Source organism: Solea solea, chromosome 12, assembly GCF_958295425.1.
Source record: "Solea solea chromosome 12, fSolSol10.1, whole genome shotgun sequence".
NCBI lineage: Eukaryota > Metazoa > Chordata > Actinopteri > Pleuronectiformes > Soleidae > Solea > Solea solea.
The window spans coordinates 3974012-3998897 of NC_081145.1; the positions used below are offsets into that span (position 1 = coordinate 3974012).

The 24886-nt window shown below is 39.2% G+C and overlaps 1 protein-coding gene across 6 annotated transcripts; it reads right to left on the minus strand.

Moving 5' to 3' along the window:
• Positions 1-1738: 1738 nt before the first annotated feature.
• Positions 1739-23575, minus strand: ppp6r2b (protein phosphatase 6, regulatory subunit 2b). 6 transcript variants are annotated; one of them, XM_058644882.1, is made up of 26 exons: positions 23267-23575; positions 20754-20895; positions 20514-20672; positions 20296-20394; positions 18708-18894; positions 16222-16359; positions 16067-16132; positions 14323-14435; positions 14080-14193; positions 13504-13624; positions 12548-12709; positions 12216-12440; positions 12045-12109; positions 11845-11960; positions 11601-11686; positions 10842-10919; positions 10632-10729; positions 10490-10547; positions 10113-10234; positions 9861-10036; positions 9010-9166; positions 8618-8697; positions 7792-8002; positions 6066-6089; positions 4393-4536; positions 1739-2379 (listed from the first exon to the last, which is right to left on the minus strand). In XM_058644882.1, the coding sequence occupies exons 3-26, from the start codon at positions 20639-20641 to the stop codon at positions 2346-2348; spliced, it is 2802 nt and encodes a 933-aa protein (XP_058500865.1). In that variant the 5' UTR covers positions 20642-20672; positions 20754-20895; positions 23267-23575; the 3' UTR covers positions 1739-2345. The 6 variants fall into 6 exon arrangements, with proteins under 6 accessions (XP_058500865.1, XP_058500867.1, XP_058500863.1 ...); XM_058644884.1 differs by having other exon boundaries at positions 4385-4536; positions 12207-12440; positions 23267-23574; XM_058644880.1 differs by having other exon boundaries at positions 12207-12440; positions 20514-20669; positions 23267-23571.
• Between the last annotated feature and the right edge of the window lie 1311 nt (positions 23576-24886).

A 24886-nucleotide genomic window follows, 5' to 3' on the forward strand; every position in this document is an offset into this window, starting at 1 on the left:
GCTTCTAGAAAAAAGTGCTTTTAAAATAAATTCAACAATATCCACTGTATGTACATTGTTCTGTTGACATACAGCAGATTCAGTTAAAGTCAACTCCTGCCCTGAGAGAAAGAGAGACGAGGAAAAGGGCAAAGTAAAGCATGACTGTCTCGCACGCACAAACTTGAAGGATAATTCCGGCTGAATACAACTTTGCTTGTGTTTTGGCAAATATGATGGTGGGAAAACTTCAAACACGTAAATGTGAGTGTCAACGACGATGGTTTTAAAATCTCTGGACACATATATGTTTGCAGTTCAATACACAATGTATTTGTGAATGTAAACAACTAAAAGTTGTTTTTAAAAGTCTTAAATCTGTTAAGTATTTGTCTTTAGGATCATTGTTTGGTCTATAAAACAGTCAGGGAGCATATTTTTGTCTCTCATCAACACAGCGATGACATTCACTGAGGAAAAACCTCCACAAACCCTCACATTACGAGTGTAGGATTTAGTGACATCTAATGGTGACGTTACATATTACAACTGAATATTTCTCACAGCAAACCTGTAAGAGAAAATGGTCATGTACAATACAGAGGTAAGGTCGGTCCTTAATTTAACTTTAAAAAGCCAAAGAAATAAAACAGGTTTTATCTGAAGGGTAATAAGTGTATTTTAAGATCATATAATACGGATCATAAACAGTAGATCTTCCTTTTTTAGCGTGCATTTATAGTGTTTTGTCACTAAAGTAGAAGCAAAGTCTATAAATCTAGATATCCAGATATTATTTATAAGCCATATGAGGGATGTTGGATCCACACACTGAACAAAAATAATGCCAAAATATGGCTGCTGCCATCTCGTGTCATTTGGGGCTAGAGTCTATACAGAAGGGGAAGCTACAGTGTACAGCACGTTTACCTGGAGCTGCTGCTTCATCACATATGAAGAGAGGTGAATGTACACAGTGTTTCTTCACGTTCACATGTTCTAACACATGTGACATGTAACATTGTCGGCGGTTTAAAGCAAAGTTGTAATTAACCATAGTTTATCCTTTTGGTAAACAACATGGAAGACTTACTGCACACTCATGATCACATGTCCAAACCTCTGTGTAGATGAAGGCATAAAGCAGAGGATCAGCAACTGAAACACAGACATCATTATTGCCTTCAACTCTCTCACACACACAGGATCCACACACACACACACAGCAACCTGCAAATCAACCTTTCCATACATTATATGTATTCCAAAAATAGATATGTTTATATATTTATATATATGTACTGTTTACATTTATATTACGTTTACATGTTACCAAGAATAGCCACAACCTAATACAGGTTCAAATTCCACAATATTATATTTAAACAGTTCTGAGGGTGATATGAAGTGATGTCACCGTCTTTTTAAAGTTTGTGTGTGTGTGTGTGTGTGTGTGTCTGTGTGTGTCTGTGTGCGTTACACATGTGTGCTTTCTTTGTGACTGCACCTCACCTTAGACCTGAGAATGCACTCTTGTACCTTTAACCGTGCTGAAACACACACACACACACACATGCACGCACGCACGCACATGCACGCACACTTACTTCACACTCTAAATGACATGATTCTCTCTGAGGTTTGAGGAGGAAATGACACGTGATGCTCCCAGAGGAAGAAAAAGAGGGAGCACTTTTTGTTCCAAAAGCAAATCATTCACATTTGGAGTTGTAGGGGTTCTGGCAGCATGTATGGGGGGGGGGAATGAATATAATTTGCACAGTAGCACTAATGAATCATCTGTGGCAGCTAGGAGTTTTGCAAGCAACTTGGATTTTGTAATCTTGGCTGATAATTTCATTATAATTCCTTCACCAAAGTGTAAACAGTCAAATGCTTTTTTCTAGAAAAAGTCCACTGGGCTGTGATTTAGAACAAACTGATATTCTGAAGCTGAATTCATAAAAAGATCAAAACCTTCTTGAGATTAAAGTACTATAGCCGGCACTCGGACACTCAGTGTCTTACTTCCCAAAAATTTGTATGTAACACAATTTGGCTGCCAGGTGTCTGGCAAAAGTAATTCAAGATGCACATTCTCCTCTGAAGTGCACCAGATTTAATTATGTCCTGATTCCTTAAGTGCAGTGGAGACAGAGTCATCCCACGTGTGTGTCTGTGGAATCCATCATACATACTGTTCAGAGCTATTTGACATTTAGGATCTTCCTTTGGACACAGAAAAAGGGAAATGAAGAGCTGCTAACAGGAAGCGGAGGAGTCATGGCCATGGCTATGTGTTGAATGAACTGGAGATGCACACAATTGTGTGTGTGCACGCGTGTGTGTGTCCCTGTATGGCATCATTAGGCCGGTCCATTAGCAGAGGGCTCCTTCTCTCTGTAAGGTTTGAAAGAAATTAGAAAGAGAAAGAGAGAGAGGCAGAGAGTTAGTCTGTTTAATTTACACTTATCTTCACCAAGCGTCACCATAACACTTTTTATGTAGTGATATCAATCTAACTGTATGATCAGTTTTAATGAAATTAAATACATTTTTTATTTCAGGCATATGTTTAAATTGTTGGTGTGCATAGAAACCGTGCCATGGCAGACTACATAAACTTTTATGATAGTCATTCAGAATTATACAGCAGTCAATTGCACGTTGGAAGCAATAAATCATCTAACTATACAATAAAATATACAAGGAGACAATAAAAAAACAGCACCATACACACTTATTGTAGTCAATGAGCACAAATATGAAAATTACCAAGTATGTAAAAGGCTAAAAGATTCATTTGAGCAACACACTCACAGCCCATTTATTATCAGGTAATGTAACTAAAGTAAATCTTTCTATCTAATAAGCCAACCACATGTCAGCAACTGCATTTACGCATGCTGAATAAATATCCAGTGAGCAGCAGTTCTCTGGGAGAAAATGCCTTGTTGATGCCACAGGTGAGAGAGGAAGGATCAAACTTTGAAGCACACGGGCTACAGCAGCAGAAAGACCACTAATGACACTTTATTAGAGGTCTAATATACCTAATAAACTGACCCGTGAGTGTATAGATTTTTATACATTTTTGGTATGTGGTACATATTGACTTGTCATGACAAAAAACAACAACAACATAGGTTAAACTAGTGATGTTAATATTTCAGCATGCCAGTACCAAGGCCCTTACCCGGGTACACCAGAGTGACATTTTTAGATTTTAGACCAAGATTACATGTACGGAGACGGTTTGGAATTTCCTGTCAGTAGTTGTGTAGCTTTACGCAGCAGACAGGACAACAACTTTAACAGATTACAGGTATCATGTGTGCAGTCTGATGTTGCTAAAACAGCAGCGGGTTTAAGTGAAAGGCTTTAATGGAACATGAATGCATTTCATTCATTCATTTATTCAAACGTCCAAACTGAGCAACAGCACAGAATTATAAAAAAATATCCTCACACATTAAATGAAGTCACTTCTTCATGTTTATCGATAGTTACGAGTGTTTGCACAACATTGCCAAGAAAGCAGACGCGCTCTGTTCAGATACGTGAAGGCAACCAATACTGGAAGTGCCACACATAAACAGGAAGTCTGACCCTACTTGTGATAGGTTGAGAGGTGCTTTCCCGTGTATTTAGAGCATTTAAGATATGTGTTGACAGCGTGCAGATGGGTATTGGCCCTTTTCCACTATGGTCCCAGCTCACCTCGCCTCGCCTCACCACGGCACGGCACAGGTTGGTTTTCCACTACAAAAATAGGACCTACTCAAAGTGGGCAAAGTAATCACTGCATGAAACAGCAGTGACTTCGTTTTACACAAACACACAAATGAGTGACTCGTGACTTGTAAAGCAGTTGTTTTCAGTGTAACTGAATCATTAGAATCAGTTCATGAAAAATATTTGTTCAGTACTTCCTCCATGACCGGAGCACAAACTCTGTCTGACACTGTCACTGGAATGAAATACAGCGCTCGTGATCCTCTGTTAAATATTGAGATTTTAGACATTTCCCTGGTAATTGTTGGAGATTAAGCCACGTTTTTAGGATTGTTAAGTCTTTTTAACTGATGGACAGTTCGGCATCGTTTGGCTTGATTCTTGTGTCAGACGTCTCTGCCTGTGACGGCGCTCTGATCAATCAGTGGCCGGCGGTTTGGCGACTCTTGGGTCACTTGGAACCTCACCAGAGCAGGTACCAAAAAAACGCAAGTGGAAGTGGAAACGCAACTTAACCGTGCCGAGGCAAGCCGGTGGAAACACGCCATATGATTTATGATGTGTTAATGTAATTGAAAAAAATGAGTGAAACTTTGTGTTGTGTGCATGGGTGTTATTAATGGCAAACCTGCTATGTAAGGTGCTTTAAATGGTCATCGAGACACAACACATAGTTACCGTGTGGAGGCAGCCTGGGTGGATGAACTGGCAGTAGTTGGGTTGGTACAGTCTCCATGTTTCTTTCCTACTTTAGTGTCCTTCTCATGGTGTTTCCCTGTATCTTCTACAGAGATCCCCGCTACTGGCACCTTACCCACTTCACTGAGGACAAGAGAAAAACAAACGACACAATAAAACAACTAGAACAATAGCCATGATCTGAAATGAGTGATCCTAATGCAGATACTATTGGCTGAATCACCATAGTTGTCTGTTTCTGTCCACACTGGTCTGTAACTGGCCAGAACCTATGAGAGCTGGAGGGTTTCTTTGAAAGGTAGTTAGCTCTCAGTCGTATCATAAATGTTGGATTATGAAATAGACAGAGTAACAGAAATTATACTATATGACCAACTAAGAAGAGCCCTGTTTTACTAGGAGGTAAAACATCATTTATTTATGGCAACGTGGCGTCCCACCATGATGTGTCCTGTTAGTGCAGAGCTCCAGGAGGATGCAGCAGAGGGTTCAAAACTGACCATGGCATCATGCCTGTAGGTGCACTGTTGGTTAGTAACTTGCTCATTTACAGATTTGTTAGGATGTTTGGATTGGTAGCAACCTTTGTTCTTAGCATGCCATTTGACAAACTGTTAGCGGTGTTAGTGGGTTTTTCCAGGGCCAAGATCAAAAGATTTTTAGCGAGGCCAATAACCAATAATTGGAGCCGATATTTATTTACAGTAAAAATACAAATCTGTCAACATTTTATATGTCCAACACAAAACTATTTTTAAATGCCTTTGATGTTCATCGATACTTAACTCTTTCTACATGAAGTTTAAATAAAAAATTAATACATTTTATACATAATAAACAGTTTTAATTAAATTAAATTAAATTACAGTTAGAGATGTGTTGTTGTCAGCTATTTTAAAGCAAATGGCCCAGAAGAAGAGAGAGACTGACAAAATGCCTAATATCGGCCCCCATTAAGTCACTTCAGTGTTAGGTCAGTGAGTAATAACACACAGCATTCAGTTTGATAAGTAAGGCAACAGAAGGCAACAGAATCATGTGATGACTACAGTGCTGAGTGGACAGTTTCATGGTGTTGATCACACAGTTGTGTTGAAGCTTGGCTTGATGTCAACATAGGGTGTCTGGCATGTGCCCGGCACATGGGTATGTGTCATGTGAGGGCTCCAAAAGTCCAGATGAATGTACCAGAAAGATGAATGACATCATCTCTGGTGTGAGAAGGCCACTGGAGTTAACTTCATCACTCAGGTAAGGGAGGGGTGAATGAAGGAGTCCTCCTTCTGTTACAACCTGCAGTCTCACCATTAGATGTCACGACTACTGCTCATTCTTACACACTGGACCTTTAATACTAATCCAATGTAACCACTCCATGCATCTCAATCAGATGCTTTAGCAGTGAAATGTGTGCGAGTATAGACTTGAGTGTATGGGATGAGCCTAGCATAGGGGCCAGCATGTCACCAATTATAGGTTAGTACATGTTTGATGAATTAAGCTCTTTTTATTATACACAAGGGATTGTTAACGCTGCATCCTGTTAAACACAAGCAAACAAACACATATGGCACATCTGTGCTTCTGATGGCCATGAAAATCCTTCATACAATTTCTGTAAAGCATTCCACACTCCAGCGGGAGAGACATACCATCTGACTGCGGGTCTGAATATTCTGGTGTCAAAGGGAGATGAGAAAGGAGGGAAAAGAACAGGAGTAGGTACGACATCAGCAGAAATACAAAGGAGGTGGAAGAAAGGCCCTGTTCACACCTGGCATTAAAAGGCTCTCTGGATCATGTGACCACATATGATCTAGCCGCATAATTGTTTTAAAGAGCAAAATTATGTTTTTGACTGTACAGATAAGTCCACTGTCAGTGTGTCTGTGTGAGCATGACAGAGTTGTAACGTTAAATCATTTTTAACCAAAACTGATCAGTGATGATCAGTATTAGTGGCTGTAAATAAACAAATTTATGAGTGCTGATTAGTGTTAAAAAAAACAAAAAACAAAAGAATTCAAACTAGCACTGGTTAGATGTCGTCACCTGAAGAGGAATTCTTTAATGACGGTTTCTATGGTCAGACCTGAGAACACATTCAGGACACATTGGGGACATTCAGACCTGAACTATTCATTCAAAATTCGATATTATTTCGAGTGCGGGATGTAAAGTTCATGTTTGAACTGTAATTATGTGCTGGAAATTACATTACATTACATGTCATTTAGCAGACGCTTTTATCCAAAGCGACTTACAAGGGAATTGAGTACAACCTGCCAGGGGCGGAGTTGAACTTGCAACCATGAAGTCTTTTGCACACAGGGTACCGGTCTTAATCACTGAGCCACTCCACCCCAGGCTGCCATCTCATAAGCACCTATTTACATGTACATGTACGTAGTAGCCCCCTGAGAAGGTTTCCTACCATATCATATGCAAGTCTACAGTACATGAGGGAGTCAGCATCCCCTGCTTTGGTGGACAGACTACTAACCTAATACTCTCTGTAAAATGGCTCATAAATCTGTGTGTTTTACAGGGACATCTGTGTGCTTTGAGCGTGTGTTCTCATCCTCAGGTAATATTGTAAATAAAAAGAGAGCCACACTCGATCCTGATGAGGTTGACAGACTTATGTTACTAGCAAATAATATCAGAAATTAATCTGGGCCGTTTGCCTTGACTATTGCTTCTATAGAGCTCTGGAGGTCACATGACTCTATGACCCTAAGATGCTGCTAAAATGAACAGGTTACAACCTGTCAACTGTAAATCCGCGTAGATCGATTGATATATCGCAAAACTTAACTGACTGAATATATGTGATCCTTATAATGCCCCTGGCGTGCTTTTTATGAGTTTGGAAACAGCCGGAGAGGACATTATTCCAGACCTGCAGTATCCTGACATCTTCAACTTCCTGATTAACTTCCCTTCATGAAAGTTAACGAGAGCCTGGAGGGAAACGAATGGACGCAATCTGGCTTTGTGACAAACATTCAACTCTGGAGTCTACCGGCTACCGGTGTTGTTGTCACTGGAAGGATAAGTGTCATGTTAGCATTGGCAACAGGCAGAGTAATGTAAGTAATTGCTGTGTTAACGTTGTTGTGTGGACCTGCACATCAGTCATGATTCACCTGCTCACTGTGAGCACGTTTCATAGCAGTGATTCACCTCCACTGTCTCTCTGGATCTGGATATGCGTGATCAGATCATTCAGATTGTTAATACCAGGTCTGAACGGGGTCTTTAACTGTGTGGGCAGAATGTGTGCAGGAGGAAGGGAAAGAAAGGCTCTATAAAGAAGTATATATTGCTCTAATCATTAAGAGTTGTTGCTCGTCATTTGTTTATGAGCATACATACCTGGTGAAGACTGCCCTCTCGTTTTTAGCATCCATGGTGAGCTGGATGGTCTCCTTGCCCGTGCCAGTGGTGATTGTCTCCGTGGTGACCGTCTCACTGGATGTAGACGTCGTCTTTCCTTCTTCCTCGTCGCTGTCGGAGCTGCTGGACGAGGAGCTGTCCGATGCCACCAGCGGAGCCTTTCTTGCCACACACACACTCCACACACATGCTGCAGACAGAGACGTGAGAAATCAGCCTCCATCTTGACTGTAATGCTTCAAAAAAAAAGTCTTTCATCTGGTTACATCTTAAAAAGGTCACAGGGTATTTCAGAAATGTATTTATGCACCATGCATTTATCAATATATCTCCTACAATTGCTAAAATTGTCAATTTAAAAGATCCAGTGTGTAAAACTTATCAAGTAAAGTTTCATTTTGCAGCTGAATATCCTTCACCTCACTCTTCCCTCCCAAAGTGTGTTGGAGAACCTACATGTAGCATTCAGTTAGCATCAAAACTCAAAAGATGTTTAACTGTGGGCTATTGTATAACATGATGTTCCAAAATGTCTATAGACCTGGCTCCTGGCTCACGCTGGGGTGACGAAAAACAACAAAATATGCAATCCCAGTGATTGTTTTACAATTGTTGTAACTTCAATTTCTGCCAAATACAAAGTATTTAACACACTGGAAATTGAAATAAATAAACATATTGAGTAGTTTAAAAATAATACACCTTGTGTGGACAAATGAAGTTGAACAGACATTGTACACATGATGGACAAAAGTGTAAGTTTTGTATATACGTTTTAGCCTCGAGCCATGTAGCAGTAACTCACGGTTCTGGTTTGGTTTGGTGTTGTGTGATCCGCTGAGCTCTGAGTCCACAGGAGAACTGCATCTGGGACCTGTTTCAGAGCTGAGAATATAATAAGACACAAGAAAAAAAACACTATGAATACACATTCACATGTTTCCTTCTGTTTGATGCGACCCAATAAATAACAAACATGAAATGTAACAACTATGTCTTTCCTCTTTAATTGCATTGTGTAACACTTAATAAAATAAATAAAAGATCATTTTATTGGTAAGATTTGTGATTGGCAAAAACACATTGTAATCTTAAACAATATTATTCAATTAGGACTTGTAAGACTTAGGGGAAAAAAAATATCACTTCAGTGTTATAAAACTATAATGCGGGTATTTACTCCACGCTCGCACTCACCAACAAAATGGCTGGAAGTCTGTGAACTTGGCCCAGCCTTTCTCCTCTGCATTTGTGGCAGCTGGTTGTGAGACTGGAGTGTCCCACGCTGCAAAAGTCGCTCCTGCTGCTGGGGCTTTGGAGTTCACCTCCCCAAAGTCTGCTATCCAGCCGGTGGCTGCACATGAACACAGCACCATACACATAATGTATGAGGCTCTTACTAAAAACCTGTTTCACTTCTGATTAGAGATGCACCGACACCACTGTTTTCTGAAGGTCAAGTACGATGTCTTTAATTTGAGTACTTGGCAATACCGAGTACTTAATGATACCATTACAGCTTAAAAATGAATTTGAAAAATACATCATTAGATACTTTTGCTGTTGTTTAAACATTTACAGGTCTCCAAAAGTATCGGAAGAGTGGGTTGGGTTCGACATCAAAAGATGAATTTAAGATTTAAGACATTGTGATATATTCAACAACTTAGAAGAAAACCTCATTTATAATGGAACACCACATTTTTAGCTGAGAAAAAGTACAGGAACAGATTTGAATTAGACTTAACATTTAGTGTCAAATCCTTTGCTGTGTGTCATGTTGGTTCTTTAGATGTTTTCTTAAATAACTTCTCCTCCTCTTGACAGTCTAGCGGAGCACAGGTTATTGTTTGCTCTAATTTTGTTGTCATCGCTTTTCTTAAAGTATTTCCAAAGTGCTGACACTGCGACACATCCACGTATTGCCACACACATGCTCAGCTCACTTGGATATAGTAAGTAAAGTGGATCCAATATTGGTATCGGTGCATCCCTAGTTCTGATACGTCCACAAAAGCAAATGTGCTTTACAAAACAACATATCTCACTCTTTGCTGCTTCAGTCTGGCCTTGGCTTGAGAAAGGATCTGGCTCATCTTTGGGCTCCTCTTCTTCCTCTGAGTCTGAGCCTGCTGTTCTGTCAGAGGCTTCGGTGCCACATGCTGCTGTCCTATCACATGCTTTAGTGGCTGCTGGGCTCTGAGAGGACTGTGACCCACCAAACCTTCAAAAGAAAACAAAAAGAATTACTTCAAATAAATCACTTCCACATGCATCAGCATTTCTGCTCGTCTTTCTACCTGTTTCGGGACTTTATTTGTGTTGCATAGTTAGTGACTTTCTCCTCCCAAATGTCCTCTTCATCATCATCAAAGGGCTGAATCCTCTCCTTAGAACAGGCCTCAAACACAGCTGTGTTAGCCTGGAAAGAACGAGAATGGCAATACTGACGTGATGCTGTTCAACTAAATAACGTTTAATATTTAAATCTGAATTAAACAATACATTTGCTCACATTCATTCAAATCAATGACACATAAAACTGTCAGAAGTAGTAAGGAATTGAAGTGTATTGACTTTTATCATAAAAATCATTACTGCAACAAAGGGAAATAAAACGTCACAGAACAAATCTGTGATTCAGCTTGTGTGAATAATTAATGAATAATTAACTCACACTGTCCTGGCCTGCATCAATGTTGATATTTATTTCTGCAATCCGGTCAAATGTCGCTCTGAAATGATGGCAAAAATCACTTCATCAACACACAATGACAACGTTACAACAACACAAAGAAAAGAATCATCGTTGCATTTACCCAATGCTGTCGTCATGATCGGTGAACTCCTCATCATTGAAGCCAAACTGATCCACAAAGTTAGCGGTCATCTGCTGAATCTGGTAGTCCGAAAAAGCCTAAAATAAAAAACAATAATAAAACAATGTTGAATTATCTTACTATCTTTAATAACAGCCTTCTGTGTGTGTGTGTGTGTGTGTGTGTGTGTGTGTGTATTTGCATGTGTACCTGCTGTAGTGTCAGTTCTTTGGGGAAGGGGCTCTCCATGTCATCCTCTGAGGAAGGACGTGGGTTTCCTGTGCCGACCTAAGCACGGAAACACCACAACAAATGAACTATGGCCGGGTTTTAAAATTAGATTCAGTCATATCATCCACGAGGCTGCACCAACAACTCAGACCATTAAAAGCTGGAAAAACCTTAAATAATGTGACTTGGAGAATATATGTAAATGTGATTTTTTTTTCTGACAGGTATTGAGATTTAATTTAATTTAATTTGTGATATAATATTCATAAGTCAGCTTAATTTCAATATTCAGAAATGGATTCTCAAACTGTGTTACACAAATACTGCTGTACTGTATATACCAGTGTATGTGAACAGAGTGGAGGAGGACTTTGACTGGAGTGAAAATTAAACAAATAACAATAAATTAAATAATAATGATGAGTCACCTTATCACTTGCTCTATGTTAATCTAATTTCACTACACCAGTGTCTGAAGTATATGTGAGGAAGAGGAGGATGATGAGACAGTAAATTATCTTATTGGGAATAAATCCGCCTCCTGTGCTCGGCCTATTTACACCACTGTATTTCAATGTCAGTGATAATGGTGTTACTTTGACGGCTCAATATTTTCTCAGGTGGAAACAGTTTGGTAGAGCATTACCACAAGTACCAGTGAGTCTGATATATTCCCCATGAATCATACACACGGCAGCTTTAATTATTTTTTATTCTGATGCACGTTTTCATGTTTACCAGGTCTATGGTGTTCCTTCTATTCGTCTCTGACAGAGTCTGGTCCACAAAGGTTTCCCAGCGTCCTCTGTAGTCTTCTGGTAAATCTAAATCCCCCCAAAATAAACCAAAAAACAAATACTTTTGTTTTCTATTATGACATTATTTCAGCTGAGACACATGCATCAGTTTTTTACTATTTTTGTCACTTCCTTGCATGTATGATTAACTTGTGTCAGATGTTTCAGAGTTTTGCCACACACACCTGTGATGAGATTACTAATCTGCATGTGAACCGGACCTTTCTCCAGGTTGTGGACAACTGTGTTAGCAATTCTGGTCAGATGTCCCATGTACCCTCTTCTCATACCACCTTCTGACCTGGAAGCAGAAGCAAAACGCTGAGTAGAGTAACAAACATTTGTGCTCATTATAAAAACATTGAACATGATTTTGGTTTCCTACTGTATTTTATCATTCTCCTCCCAAGCCTCTAGAATCCTCTGGACAAGGTGGCAGTGCTGAAACAACTTGAGAGACAAAACAAGAAGACAATGGATTTATTTAATTCAGAAAGAGCCACAACAATGGCTCATCCAGTAGATGGAAAAACACAGAGATGCTTACATGAGTCACCATTAATGTATGAGCAGAGTTTTCAGGGGTGTCTGAAGGTTCAGATGTGGCCGTCTCGGTCAAAGTCTGCTCTTGTGATGCATCCTGTTGAGGCTTGAGTTTATCCTGGGACCCCAAGCAAGTCTGAAGTCTCATTTCATGGGCACAGGGCCGCAGTATGGCTGCAACGCAAAGCTCCACTTGGAGGTGCAGGAAGTTGTTCCATGTGTACTTGAAGAACAAGTCCTTAAAAAAGTATACATTTCTTTCAAAAACTTTTATCAATTTTTACAATAGAGTTGTTGTTTTTTTTAAAAAACAACAGCAACAAATTGTTGTTTTGCTCATCATACCAGCAGCAGGTCCATCGTGTTGAGTCTGCAGAGTTCCTGTGCTACGACTGCATGGCTAGCAGAGCTGGTATATAGCAGAGAGGCAACTAGTCTGGCTACATGGAGACGAGTGTTTCCCAGTGGTTCCTCCAGCACACCCAGGGTAGTCAGCATAGGACTTCTCTAAACACACACAAGGAGAATGTTCCAATCACTGTACATCTACTTGGCAGTAAATCAAACATAATAACTGTAAAAGAGGCTTGAACAAAGTTTAAATATTTCAATTGCCACACACAGAAATGAGACAAACACTTGTTTAAAACAGGTTTCCAGTTAACAAACATCTTTGCCACACAGCTCAGGTAAGTGCAGTGTTAAAGATGACACAGGGCACAGGGCAGGGGTCACCAACTATATTTGTCAAAGGGCCAGAAAACACTTTGGGGACCAGACAGATAGATAATTGTCTAATAATTTAGTCTAGTTTGGATATTTTAATTGTGTTTAAATCTGTGCCAGAAGACTTTAAGCGCCGTGGTTGGGTTGTTTTTGAAAATGAAATACTAATAGACAGACGTAGTACTCTGGCGCTCGCAGAAACCCATCTCTGCATGTGTAACAAGCAGAGATGGCATTGTGTGCATTGTGAATTTACCAATTATCGCACATTATTATAGCCACGCATTATTATCTCGTTATTTTTTTAATCAAATGTCACCAGAGCGGTTCTGTAAAATGTGTCTTTATCATTAAAAAATCTGAATTAAAATTATGCTTAAAAATTGACTTTTTACAACCCTGTCTGTCAAAATGACAGAGAGCTAAAAAGTGTAACGCGACCGCTGATCATGTTGACGACACCACTGAATGCAAGATTCTCCATACTGAGCACTGTTTTTTGTGCTCAATATTTATATGAAATGAAACAAATACGTTATTAAATACATGTTTATGTAGTTAAACTGTTTCTGTACCTTCGGTGGCTCCAGAAGTAGCTGGTGGAAATGTACCAGATGTGGTTCAATGGCCAACAGAATGCTGCTGTTAACAGTGTAACTTCTCTCAAATCCCTGAGCATCCATTACACCGTCCACCCTGTCATACACCAAACACAAATTAAAACAGATCCACAGGGCCACATTCGTGAAGGAACAATGTGACATTTTGAGCACAGAAAAAATATTTTTTGCAAGCACAGAAATTATATTTTGAAGAGAAATTATACGCAAGCAAAACATAATGTCATTTGATCATTTAATAGACTACTGTCTGTCATTTTTCAGCTTCTTAAATGTGAATAATTCTGAAAACTGACAGAAAGTAGAAAATATTCACATTTAAGAACCTGAATATCCTACTCATTTGGCATATTATGGAAGCGTTGTGAATGGAGACAAAACACGAATGTGGCCCAAACATAACGTGGAGACAATTTCAGAAAACGTTATCTACGCCTGGGATCAACTGAAAACTGACATCAGTGAGTGAGTCTTATGTAGCAATGTTATTTATAAGCTGGTATAAAAATTGCTTTCAAGCGTCTCACTCACACAGGCCTCCTGATCTCCAGCAAGGTGAGAAGTACTTGAATCCCATTGACAATACAGCTCTCAGTCCTCTCTCCTGAGAACATATTCTGCAACAACTGCTGCACACACTCCTGTCTGGAGAAACAATAGAACATATATATATATATATATATATATATATATATATATAGTCATCTCCACATCCTGTAATAGAGAGTGAATATGTGTGTGTGTGTTGGAATATCATAATTATGTCTGACTTACGACTCCAGCACAGTCAGCAGAGGGTCAGGCTGTGAAAGCTCTTGGAGCTGATTGGCCTGGTCTCTGCTCAGACGTATGATGTCACACAAAGTCTGAGATGCATTGGACTGCCTCTGTGAGAGAAATACACCGACACACATTGAAATTCATTATGTGGACATTATATAATACAAGGGGGGGGCTAAAAAGTCCATAGGATGACGAGGAAGGAGCAATGCCAGAGCAATGAAACTTGGTATGAATTCAATTCAACCTTCCATGATACTAGCTGCATTGTTTCCTTCCAGATAAACCCTCATCTTAGCCCTCAGGGACATTCATGCTGATATGGTTGCTGCATTAGGGGATGATTAGGGTGTTACAATCTCGATTGTAACTCAAATATTGATCGAGACGCCGCCGCTATCTCAACCTTCGAAAGGAAAGTTGGAATCAAGGATTCAACCACGCCCCCCAGTGTGACACCCTGCAGGTGTGCCAGAGGGGGAAAAACAAAAAACGCAAGTGTTGTAGTTACAGCCATTGCAGCAGGATTACACGTTACCTCCTCCCGCTAACCCAAAGCTGCTGCCAACTTATAGTAACCATGGCAACTGCTGATTTGGGCAACACATCGGCTGAACTCGAACGCCCTCCTGCTTCTTGGAAATATTTAGCTTTCCCCCGTGAGTTTCTCAAGGTGTGTATATTATGTTATGAGCGTGTAGTATAACACAGCACATCTCAGCACACAGCACATCATAAGGACTGAGACGTAACGTAGCAATGGCACACAGCCCAACAGGAATAAACAAAAGGCAGTATGCACAGTCAAAAAATAAATATGCAAATATAAAAACCCGTCGATAATATATTTTTCACAGAAATGTTTGTATATAATACAAATAAGAAAAATATGATAAATATATCTTTTGTATAAAAGACAAGATAAAAAAAATAAATAGACAATTAAATTAAAAACCAATGATGCTAGTGGACAAAACCAGACAAGTCTAAAAATGGCAGACCCATCTGTGCTAAAAGAGAGAAAAAAGATTGAGAATCGAATCGTGACCTTAACATCGAAAATCAAATTGTATCGTGACACCTCTAGGGATGATGATGATGATCCAGCTTTACCAACTGTACAATAGTGGGCAGGTGAATTCAAGAGGGGTAGGGATAGCCTTGAAGATGACCCCAGGTCTGCACGTCCTGCCACAGCCACAACCTAAGAAAACCATGTGGTGAACCCACAGATGTTTGATTATTAAGCCAATGCTGTAAGCATCTCCCATGGAGTAGAGAACATCCTGGACAACAAACTTGGCGTGTGGAAGGTTTTCACTCAGTGGGTGCCACAGCTTTCGACCCTGAAAAAGCAAACCAGGCTGCTCATGTCACAGGGGAACTTGGCACTTGGTTTTGAAGCGGATCCAGTTTCCTTACCCAGGATGAGTGTCGGGTCCACCACTTTGAGACAGAGATAAAAAGGCAGTCTATGCTGATACGTCTATGCTAAGGACATCTAATGCTGTGTTTCCATCATGTAAAAATGCAAAAAATATGCACTGTACAGTACCAAACCGAACCGTTACTACTACTCAGGAGTAAGTGCTGCAACACTGATGGAAGAAGAATGTACAGCAGACCATGGAAAAATAAAGCACATTTTGTTCAGATTCGACCACTGCATCATGGTTGACCTATGAACTTCTCAGCCCATACTGTTTTACATTTGTGAAATATCAAAAGGCCGTCCTACCTCTTCATCTCTTTCAGGGTGAATGAGCTCTATGAGTCTCTGGGCCAGCTTCTTATCATTCAGCCACTGTTGTGAAAGAAAAATGAGATTAACCATAAACACAATATCATTGTATAATCTGTCAAAGTATAAAGCTGGGTCCATTTGTCTCGTACAGTTAGGGTCTCGAGCCGCAGCAGTGGTGGCTCCACACAGCTGATAAGTCGTAGGAGCACATCCATCATGGCTGATGTATCAATGTGCTTCAGGACCAAGGAAAGGAATCCCTCTTTCCGTCGCAGGAAACTAATCACCTAATCACAACAGAGGAAACACATACACACACACAGAGAGAAAATGATATCCCTGTGGTCAAAACTTTAGTTTACTGGTTCACTGAAATAATATTATCCTGAGTAGGGGTGGGAATCACAGGGAAACTCACTATATCATACGATACGCGATACATGCTCCACGATGTGATAATTCTGTGATAATCAATGGATTGCGAGACAATCATATAGCGATATGTCACAATGTCTGTCCAACTGAAGAAAACAAAACGTCGCTGAAATGTTAGAAGTACAGGATTTATTCACAGCACTGAGAACAAACGTGGATGGGCCATCTCTTAAAGAAGCTAAAAGGGAACACATTATTTTGTCCAACCACCATAAACCACGTGTATTATTTAAAACAATTGACTCTGTTCTTAATGTCCCACAGGCTGTCTTTGTGGAAGCCTCCACTAGGGCTCTCATATTAGCTCCTGCTTCTGACTCTGCTGTCTATGTCCTTTGTTCTGCTGTTTTTGATCAGTTTGAGCATAAGTCAGTCAGTTCTTGCCATTATTCACAGCAGTCTGTCTCCTGGTGTGGTGCCTGTGCAAGTGTAAACATGCAGTAGTGCAACCCCCTGATTAAGAACCCAGGGTCTTGATTGTTAAAGGTCTTTAATGACATCCTACAGGCTTCTAATTCTGGTGAGTATGTTGTTCTTGTTCTGCTTGACCTCACTGCTGCTTTTGATACAGTGGACCACAACATTTTACTATCACGCTTACAGTGCCTAGTGGGCACTTGTGTTACTGCTCCTGAATGGTTCAGGTCCTATCTGGCAGACAGAACGATGTGTGTAAGGCTTGCTGGTTCTGAATCCACTTCTCACCTGTCACACAGGGTCCCATGGGATCCAGTGCATACTGTAATCATGATCTTCAGCTGCAGGGCTGAGCATTTCAAACCTGTCACTAGCATTAACAACTCCGCTGTCTCCGGTAAGATACAGTAGGTGTCCTCAGAGATGTCTCACTGAAAGTCTCACAGGGCCAATTAGAGGTAATACATCTGTAAAATGCATTAGCTAAAGCTATGTGTGCACACATATTCACAACCTACAGATAATACACACATAACACTAACACACATAAAGTTAAATTATATCAAAAACAAATGCAAACATTCACACCCAAACCATATGCATGTAAAATGAAAATATATCCCCATATCATGAAAGCAAGAGAGGTATAAATATTTCTATAATAAGATTAGAAGAGTTTAACCTTTTTTTAAACCCACAGTGTGGAAAAACTTTACTTGTTACAACAACATAAACTAACAATAACACTATAAAAAAGAAAATAAGAAAATAAAAATAGAACGGGTAAAAACTTTGAATTAGGGATGGCCTGATATAACTCTTTCATATCTGATACCAATATCACAAACTTTGAGTATCTACAGATTCTGATATCAGTCTGATACAGACATTTTACATCTTTTAAACTACAAAGCTGTGAATAACACATTTGTGTTGATACATTTAACACATAATCATTTCAAGCAATTATAAAAGACATCATTTTCCAACTGTGTAACAAATATTCTTCCCCCATCGAGAAGAAATAAACATAAACACCTAAAACATGACTCAGCTAAAATGCTGTGGCTGATTTTTATTTGCATTTTTACAGTCTGTGCGATAAACAGGAGGTTTGGATTGTATCAGATTTTGCATTTTTTGATACTGATATAAAGTATTGTATTGGCTCATATCTTATACATAACATAGGAATATTTAAAACACTTATTAAGATATTTATGTAAATATACAATATACACCTTTCCCTATGGAGAGTACATGTTGCGTGCAGTGGTACAGGCTTATTGCACACAGAATTAAAAGAGGACAGACAGTAGTCATCTTTCAACTTTAGGTTGTGGGTTTTATTCTCGGCTCCACTAGTCTACATGCCGATGTGTCCTTTGGCGAGACACTTAACCCCACGTTGCTCCTGAAGCTGCACTTCCTAACAACCTGCTAACTGTACCAAGACCCAGATCACAAACACCCAGAAAGACTTTGGAAAACCTGACTGATTACACCCAACTTCCAAACCTGCTGGCTGAAGTAAAACAATGTGCAAACACAGCAGCAGGATTTGTGAACTGCTGTGACAGGAAAGGGCTTCTTATGCACTACAACCACCCTGAGCAGGAGTGAGAGCCTGGCCCCGGCTCTTCCTCCTGATACAGCACTATTTCTCTCTGTACATATAGTTAAAGAAGACTTAAACTTTTGCGCTAAAGAGGGAAACTCTGGACTGCACCTAGAATCCCACAAAGGAAAAGAGTGTGTGTGTGTGTGTGTGTGTGTGTGCAACCTGCTCAGTCTTCCGTGTGATGAGGTTCCCAATCGTCTTGCTGAAGAACGATGCCAGGAGGGGGTTAAGTGGGGACGGTTGCTCCAGGAAGGAATACAGAGTTTCCAGCAGAGGCTCCTCATTACCCAGCTTATCATTGATCACTCCCACGTCACATGTCAACAGCTCACATGCTATATTTGAATACCTATAAAGGTGAATGACACACATTTTTTAAGGTTTTATGATATTTTATGGACCAAACGATTAATCAAGAAAATAATCGACTGATTAATTAGTTAGTTGCAGCTCTAGTGCCAGCCCAGCCTAAGCAGAAGTCACCTGTGCTTGACTATTATTGATACAAATGTAACGCTATAAATAGCATTAATTTCAGTTGTGTTATTTACACCAAATCAGTGTGACTCTTGTTTATTTTTTACTTTAGAACAGGGGTCTCAAACTCAAATGACCTGGTGGCCACTGAGCATCTAGTCTGGTCAGGAGATTCCGTCAAGTGAAAAATAGTCCAACTTTTTGGGAAAAAGCAACTCTTCAGTAATGGTGGGCGATATGAAATAAATAACAATATTCCATTATTATTTCACAATAATAACAATTTTTGATGATCTATGAAACAATATATAGTTCACCATAAAAACATTTCATTGATGCAAAATTATGCAAGATTTCATTCATTCTATGAATGAAAAACATACAGAAATAACTCATTAAAACTTGACACTGATTTGAGAGCCACATAAAAAAAATCAACTTGACAGCCCATGTGTGAGTTTGAGACCTCTGCTCTATAAGGTAGTAAAATCACAAAAGCGGCCTAGTATTTATTTGCAAGTGTGGTGATACTGAACAACAGACATTGCAGTTGCTGTAAACAAGTAAACCAGTTAAACGGCGTTTGTTTTTAAAACTAGGGAACAGATGTTCAAAAGTGCATTAAACTACAAAATAAAACCAATTAATTTAAGATTAACACTATAAAGATAAGTGGAGAAATCAACAAACATAAATACTTAGATCCTTAATAATGACATAAAACAGAGAAATCAGAAACATCATATGAGCAGTCGGCAGGTATAGTGATCATGAAATCATAATTACCTTGATTTTGTGTACATAGTATAATTTTCCTATTCATTTCATCAATATGTTAAATGTTATTTAACATATTAGCATATAAATATTGTTGCTTGTGCTGCAGGCCGGCTACGTCTGGATACAAAAAAACAAGTATTTGTTTTTACACCTGGTATTAGAATGTGTTTTCTGTGATTGGATGGTGATCAGATAGCACTTCACCACATGCATTTACAAGATCCGACCGCCATCTGATCACGGTCACCTTACTTCACCTCCACCTTTTCTTCTGCAAACATTTCCAGCAGCAGACTACAGCGTCATGTCCTATATTAGCTGCATGTGTATCAACTCCTCTTTGTCAAAGTAGGGGAAGAAGGTGTCTTCAACATGTATTTACACCTTTGATTAGAAGTGGTCAGGAGCTATCCGATTGCAATCTGATCACAGAGAACGCATTTTAATGTCGGGTGTAAAGGGGACGCATGTTATTACGGTCTACTCAACTTACTTGAAGCGTTTGGTCTCCTCTAAACCAGCAGGGGGCTCTGTAGTAATCATATAGACCAGTTCCTGCATGCATGGGTCCTGGCATAAGAACAGGAGAAGTCTGGAAATTCATAATGTGGAGAAAAGACATACAGGTAAGCTCGCACCAGCAGGACTGAATAGAAAGTGAAATGTGATTTTGTGTTGCTCAGATTCTTTAGCTTCTCTCAGTAAACACACCTCCTGTTCTGAGCCTTGCACTCCTGCAGCACATCCTCCTCATCCATAAGCTCAGTGAGCGTGACATCCTCCTTGTCCAGTAAAGCCTCCAGGTGAGACGACGTGTGCAAGTCGAACTTCCAAAACATGGTGGACGTCACCAGTGCACAAACTCAGCTGCTGATCAAAGATGGGCATTTCTTAAATTCTGTCAACTATCTGCAGAATGATTTGTTTTTTTGACACAACGTACACTCTTACTTTTGGACAAGGAGTGGTAATCTCAGTCAGGTCTGGTTACACAACAGCAATGAAGTCACATCAATCACATAAGAGAGTCACAAACACCTGCTTCACTCATACTAACAGCAGACAAACAAAACCAGAGGAGAACGTCTTCAACCTGGTAATGAGAGAAAAAAAACAGAGACAACAAATGTGACTGTTCTTTCCAGAATAATATATCAACATAACTGTATTCAGTGTCGATATAACATGGGTTCAATACATAGTGAAATAATTCTTCATTGTACTATTTTGAGTTGGGCTGGCCAATATATCAACATTATATTTATATTATGACATGAGACAAGATATGCTCTTAGATTCTGGACATCATCAAATTGTGATATGGCATCTGTGATGACTTTTCCTGGTTCATAGATTTGTGATATCAATATTACAAATTAAATATTATACACAGACATAATACATGGAATCAAAGTTATATTTTAAAAAGTCACTTAACACTAATATAAATGTAAGCCTAATTATTTGTGTTATAGCAGAATTTGACCATATTTGTAGTCAATTGCATTGTTTCTAACACATGTAAATGTCCCATATTTAACATCAAAAAGCCAAAGAAATAAACCTTTATGATCTGAAATGAAAGGTAATACCTCTGTGAAGCTTTATATCCCCATATATCTCACATATCGGGATATAGCCTGATAATATCAAGATATTATTTATTAGCCGTATATTTAGGTAAATAGGATACTCTAAATTGACCGTGTGATAAAGCGGTAGAATACGGCCGGATGGATATTTAAGCTATATGTTTAAGCTATATAAGGAGAGTGACAATACACTGTCAATGCATCTACTGTTTATGATCTTACATGATCTTAAACTACAGTTATTATCTTTCATTTCAGATACTACCTGCTTGGTCAAATTCTGTGTTCTCAAGGGTTATTAAGTGACTTTTTTTCAATGTAACTTTGTCAATTCCATGTATATTCTAAATCTTTATATAATATTTCATTTCTAATATTTATTTCGCAAATGTATTCAATATAATAATTATGATGATAATCAACACAACAGCCTTTAAAACCAGGAGAATCATGATTATTATTAAGACCATATCTTGTCTCATGTCACAGATATGATATTGATACATTTCCCAGCCCTATTTTATTAAGTGAATATGGTCATAATTTAGTGTTTAGTCATTTAGTAACACAGACAAGCATACAGGGGAGAACTGGTACTTATTTTTTTCCCACTTCTCAGACTGTTTTTTTATCAATATAGAAATTTAGAACCACAATTAACTGCTTTCTTTAACTTTCACTCAGGAGCAAACTCAATATCGACTGATATTAGACCTTTTTACTGTGATAATGATTTTGGCCACAGTGGCCTGTTCTAGCTACCAGGGACATCTGTCTTCCTTAGAGCCAGAAGAAGAGTTAAGGGCTGCCACTGTTCTCTGCAGTGTATGTGGATAATTTAGTTATCCACATCAACATTTGCATTTCTCAGATACAGTTGCATCGGCAGCAATTAATGATTTTAGAGTAACAATGATTAACAAAACAAAACAAATCAAGTGTATGATGTGTATCATCTTTGTCTGCATCAACAACTGCCTATAGGACGGCACCTGAGAGAGAGGAGCTGTCACTGCATGTCTCTCAAGGGAGAGACATTCACATTAACATCCACATGAACCACACCAGATCACAGATACAAACCTACAAGTATCCATTAGTCCGATTCCCATGATGTTTGTCTAGATTGTGGATATGGGCCTGATTAAAAATAGACATGATCTAGGATTCTGCAAAGTCAGCAGTCACACACTACAACATGTGGGTCATGTATCATTTTACAGTGTGAGAGGAAAACAAAACACTTATTTCTCTATATTACGTTTCATCTGATGACATTTGCTATTTCTATGTATATATGAGAATGTTTCCCCATCACTTCAGTAGAAAAACAGGCCAAGGCTACAAACAAACAGGTGCTTGTAGCTTATTCTATTTATATTATCAGTATATATATAATGTCTTAAATGAATCATAATAGCACACAATGGTCAGGCCTCTGTCATCCTGACATCAGCTGCTGGCGATGGATAGTCTTTCAACCGGTTAATAATCATATTAATGTGCACTGGAGTTAATTAGATTATGATATTATTAGCTTTCGTGTTAACGTTAGCTTATCTGATGTTACTAACCTCTCTCGGCCAGTGCGTCTTTCCCTTAGCCTCGTAGGTTCACTGTAAACCGGCCCGCTAGCAAAGTCTCACTCATGCTACCGTCGTATTTTAGTACGGTACCAGAGAGGGGGGGTAAAAACGCTGTTAACGTGAGTCAGTCATTTATGGAGGCTGTGTAGCTCGGTACGTCCATGTCCTGACTGACCCAGTCTTCCGTCCGTCAACCTGACAGCTCGAACGCGCTGTGCGTCACTCACATGTTTGTTTGTTTGTTTGTTTGTTCCCCCCCCTCCCGCTTCAGTGAAGCTGCTCTTACCTCTCCTCCATCATTTTACCGCCTGTCATCTGGAGGCTTGAACGGAAACTCGGTCACCCGGCGGTGGCCCACGGCTGGCTGCTCTTCATTACTGCGTTGTTAGCGTGGTTAGTCGCCTTTCCGACCGGTGCAGTGTCATTAAATGCAACGCACAGCCATTGGTGGAAGAACTGCTGTGTTGACACGGACCAAATTGTGCTTAAGCAAAGCTTAAGGGGGGGGGGGGAACCTGTCGCACTTGAATATCAAAATGGTGGACACCAAACTGTTATCAAAAGTAAAGCTGAATATTAACAAGTGACATGTTTATATCTGTTGTCACGCTCAGGGCCAGACCGAGCCTTTGTGGGTCCCTTTATCCCCCCCCCCCCCCCCAGACACACACACACAACGTAAACGTAAACAATGTCTTTTCTTTGAAGTCTTTGAAACATGGCATCAGTTCAAGAAATGACTTCATCAACACAAAGCCTACAAAACAAAACAATTCCAAACATTGTAATACATGTATCAGACCTCTACATGGAGTTGTAGCACTGCTACAGAAATACACCAATGGTTCATTGTGTACTAGGGCTGCAAAGGTTATTCAGTTGATTATTAACACTAAATTAATCGTCAACTTTTGGATAAATCGATTAATCGGTTTGAGGGGGTTTTCAACTATCACAACAAGTTTTCTGATTTTGCAGCTTCTTAAATGTGGACATTTTCTGGATTCTTTGCTCCATAGAACAAAGAAATCATTAAAACTGAATAATTTCTGTTTGTGGAAAAAACAAAATCAAGAATTTTGAACTGTGATTAAGAAATTCGAACTGTGGAGGGCAGCAGTACTTCTCTCAGTGTACAGCCTGCTGGAAATTATTATTAGAAGAAGACTTATCTTAGTTCTACTGTGTTGATTGTGTCTTAAACAGTGTTTAAGACACAATCAACCTTGTACCTTGTTTTTAATTTTGTAGATAAAATATTAAATAAAATATATATTATAGGGCAGAAAACTCATGTGAGTGGTCTTACACTGTTACATTAAAGTTGGAAACTTATTTTCAATTCTTTTAACATGATGTTGCGGTGTATTTTCAAGGTTTTTGGTGGTGTACCTATTATTAATTGTGTGAACTTTCTGAAGATACATGTAGTGAACACACAGGAGTGGGAGCAGTGGGCAGCACTTATCTGTTCCAGGGAGTAATAGGGGAGTGGGTGCCTCACCCTTACGCCTTATCATATGAACTAAAGATACTTGTATTGTGTGCACAACATTCTACTTTGAATAGAAACATTAAGTCATTGGCTGGTCAATTCGACCACTGCTCTGAAAATGGCTGGCAGCTAATGTTAATACAAATGTTTTAATTGTAACTAATTGGTAAGTAAATGGTGAGTGGAAAATACCATATTTACAACTCAACTGGAGTATTTCAAGTACCACAATTTACTGAGGAAAAGTACATTGAAAAAAAAAACAATTGACACAAGTTGACATTAAAATAATAATATTTATTCGGGGCGCATATGTGGGATAGAACACATTCACATTCTAAAAATCAAGGTAAAAGGATAAACAATCATATGTGGCTGGACTCAAACCAACAATAACTTAATAACTCCAGC

Excerpts from the sequence above, each read along its gene's own strand:
- ppp6r2b (XM_058644880.1), bottom strand. The coding sequence starts at position 20,641 with ATGTTTTGGAAGTTCGACTTGCACACGTCGTCTCACCTGGAGGCTTTA. Across the intron at positions 12,710-13,503 it reads TACTTCTGGAGCCACCGAAG|AGAAGTCCTATGCTGACTAC; the intron begins GTACAGAAACAG and ends GTGTGTGTTTAG. Across the intron at positions 4,537-6,065 it reads TTCAGACCCGCAGTCAGATG|TGAAGTGGGTAAGGTGCCAG; the intron begins GTATGTCTCTCC and ends TCTTGTCCTCAG.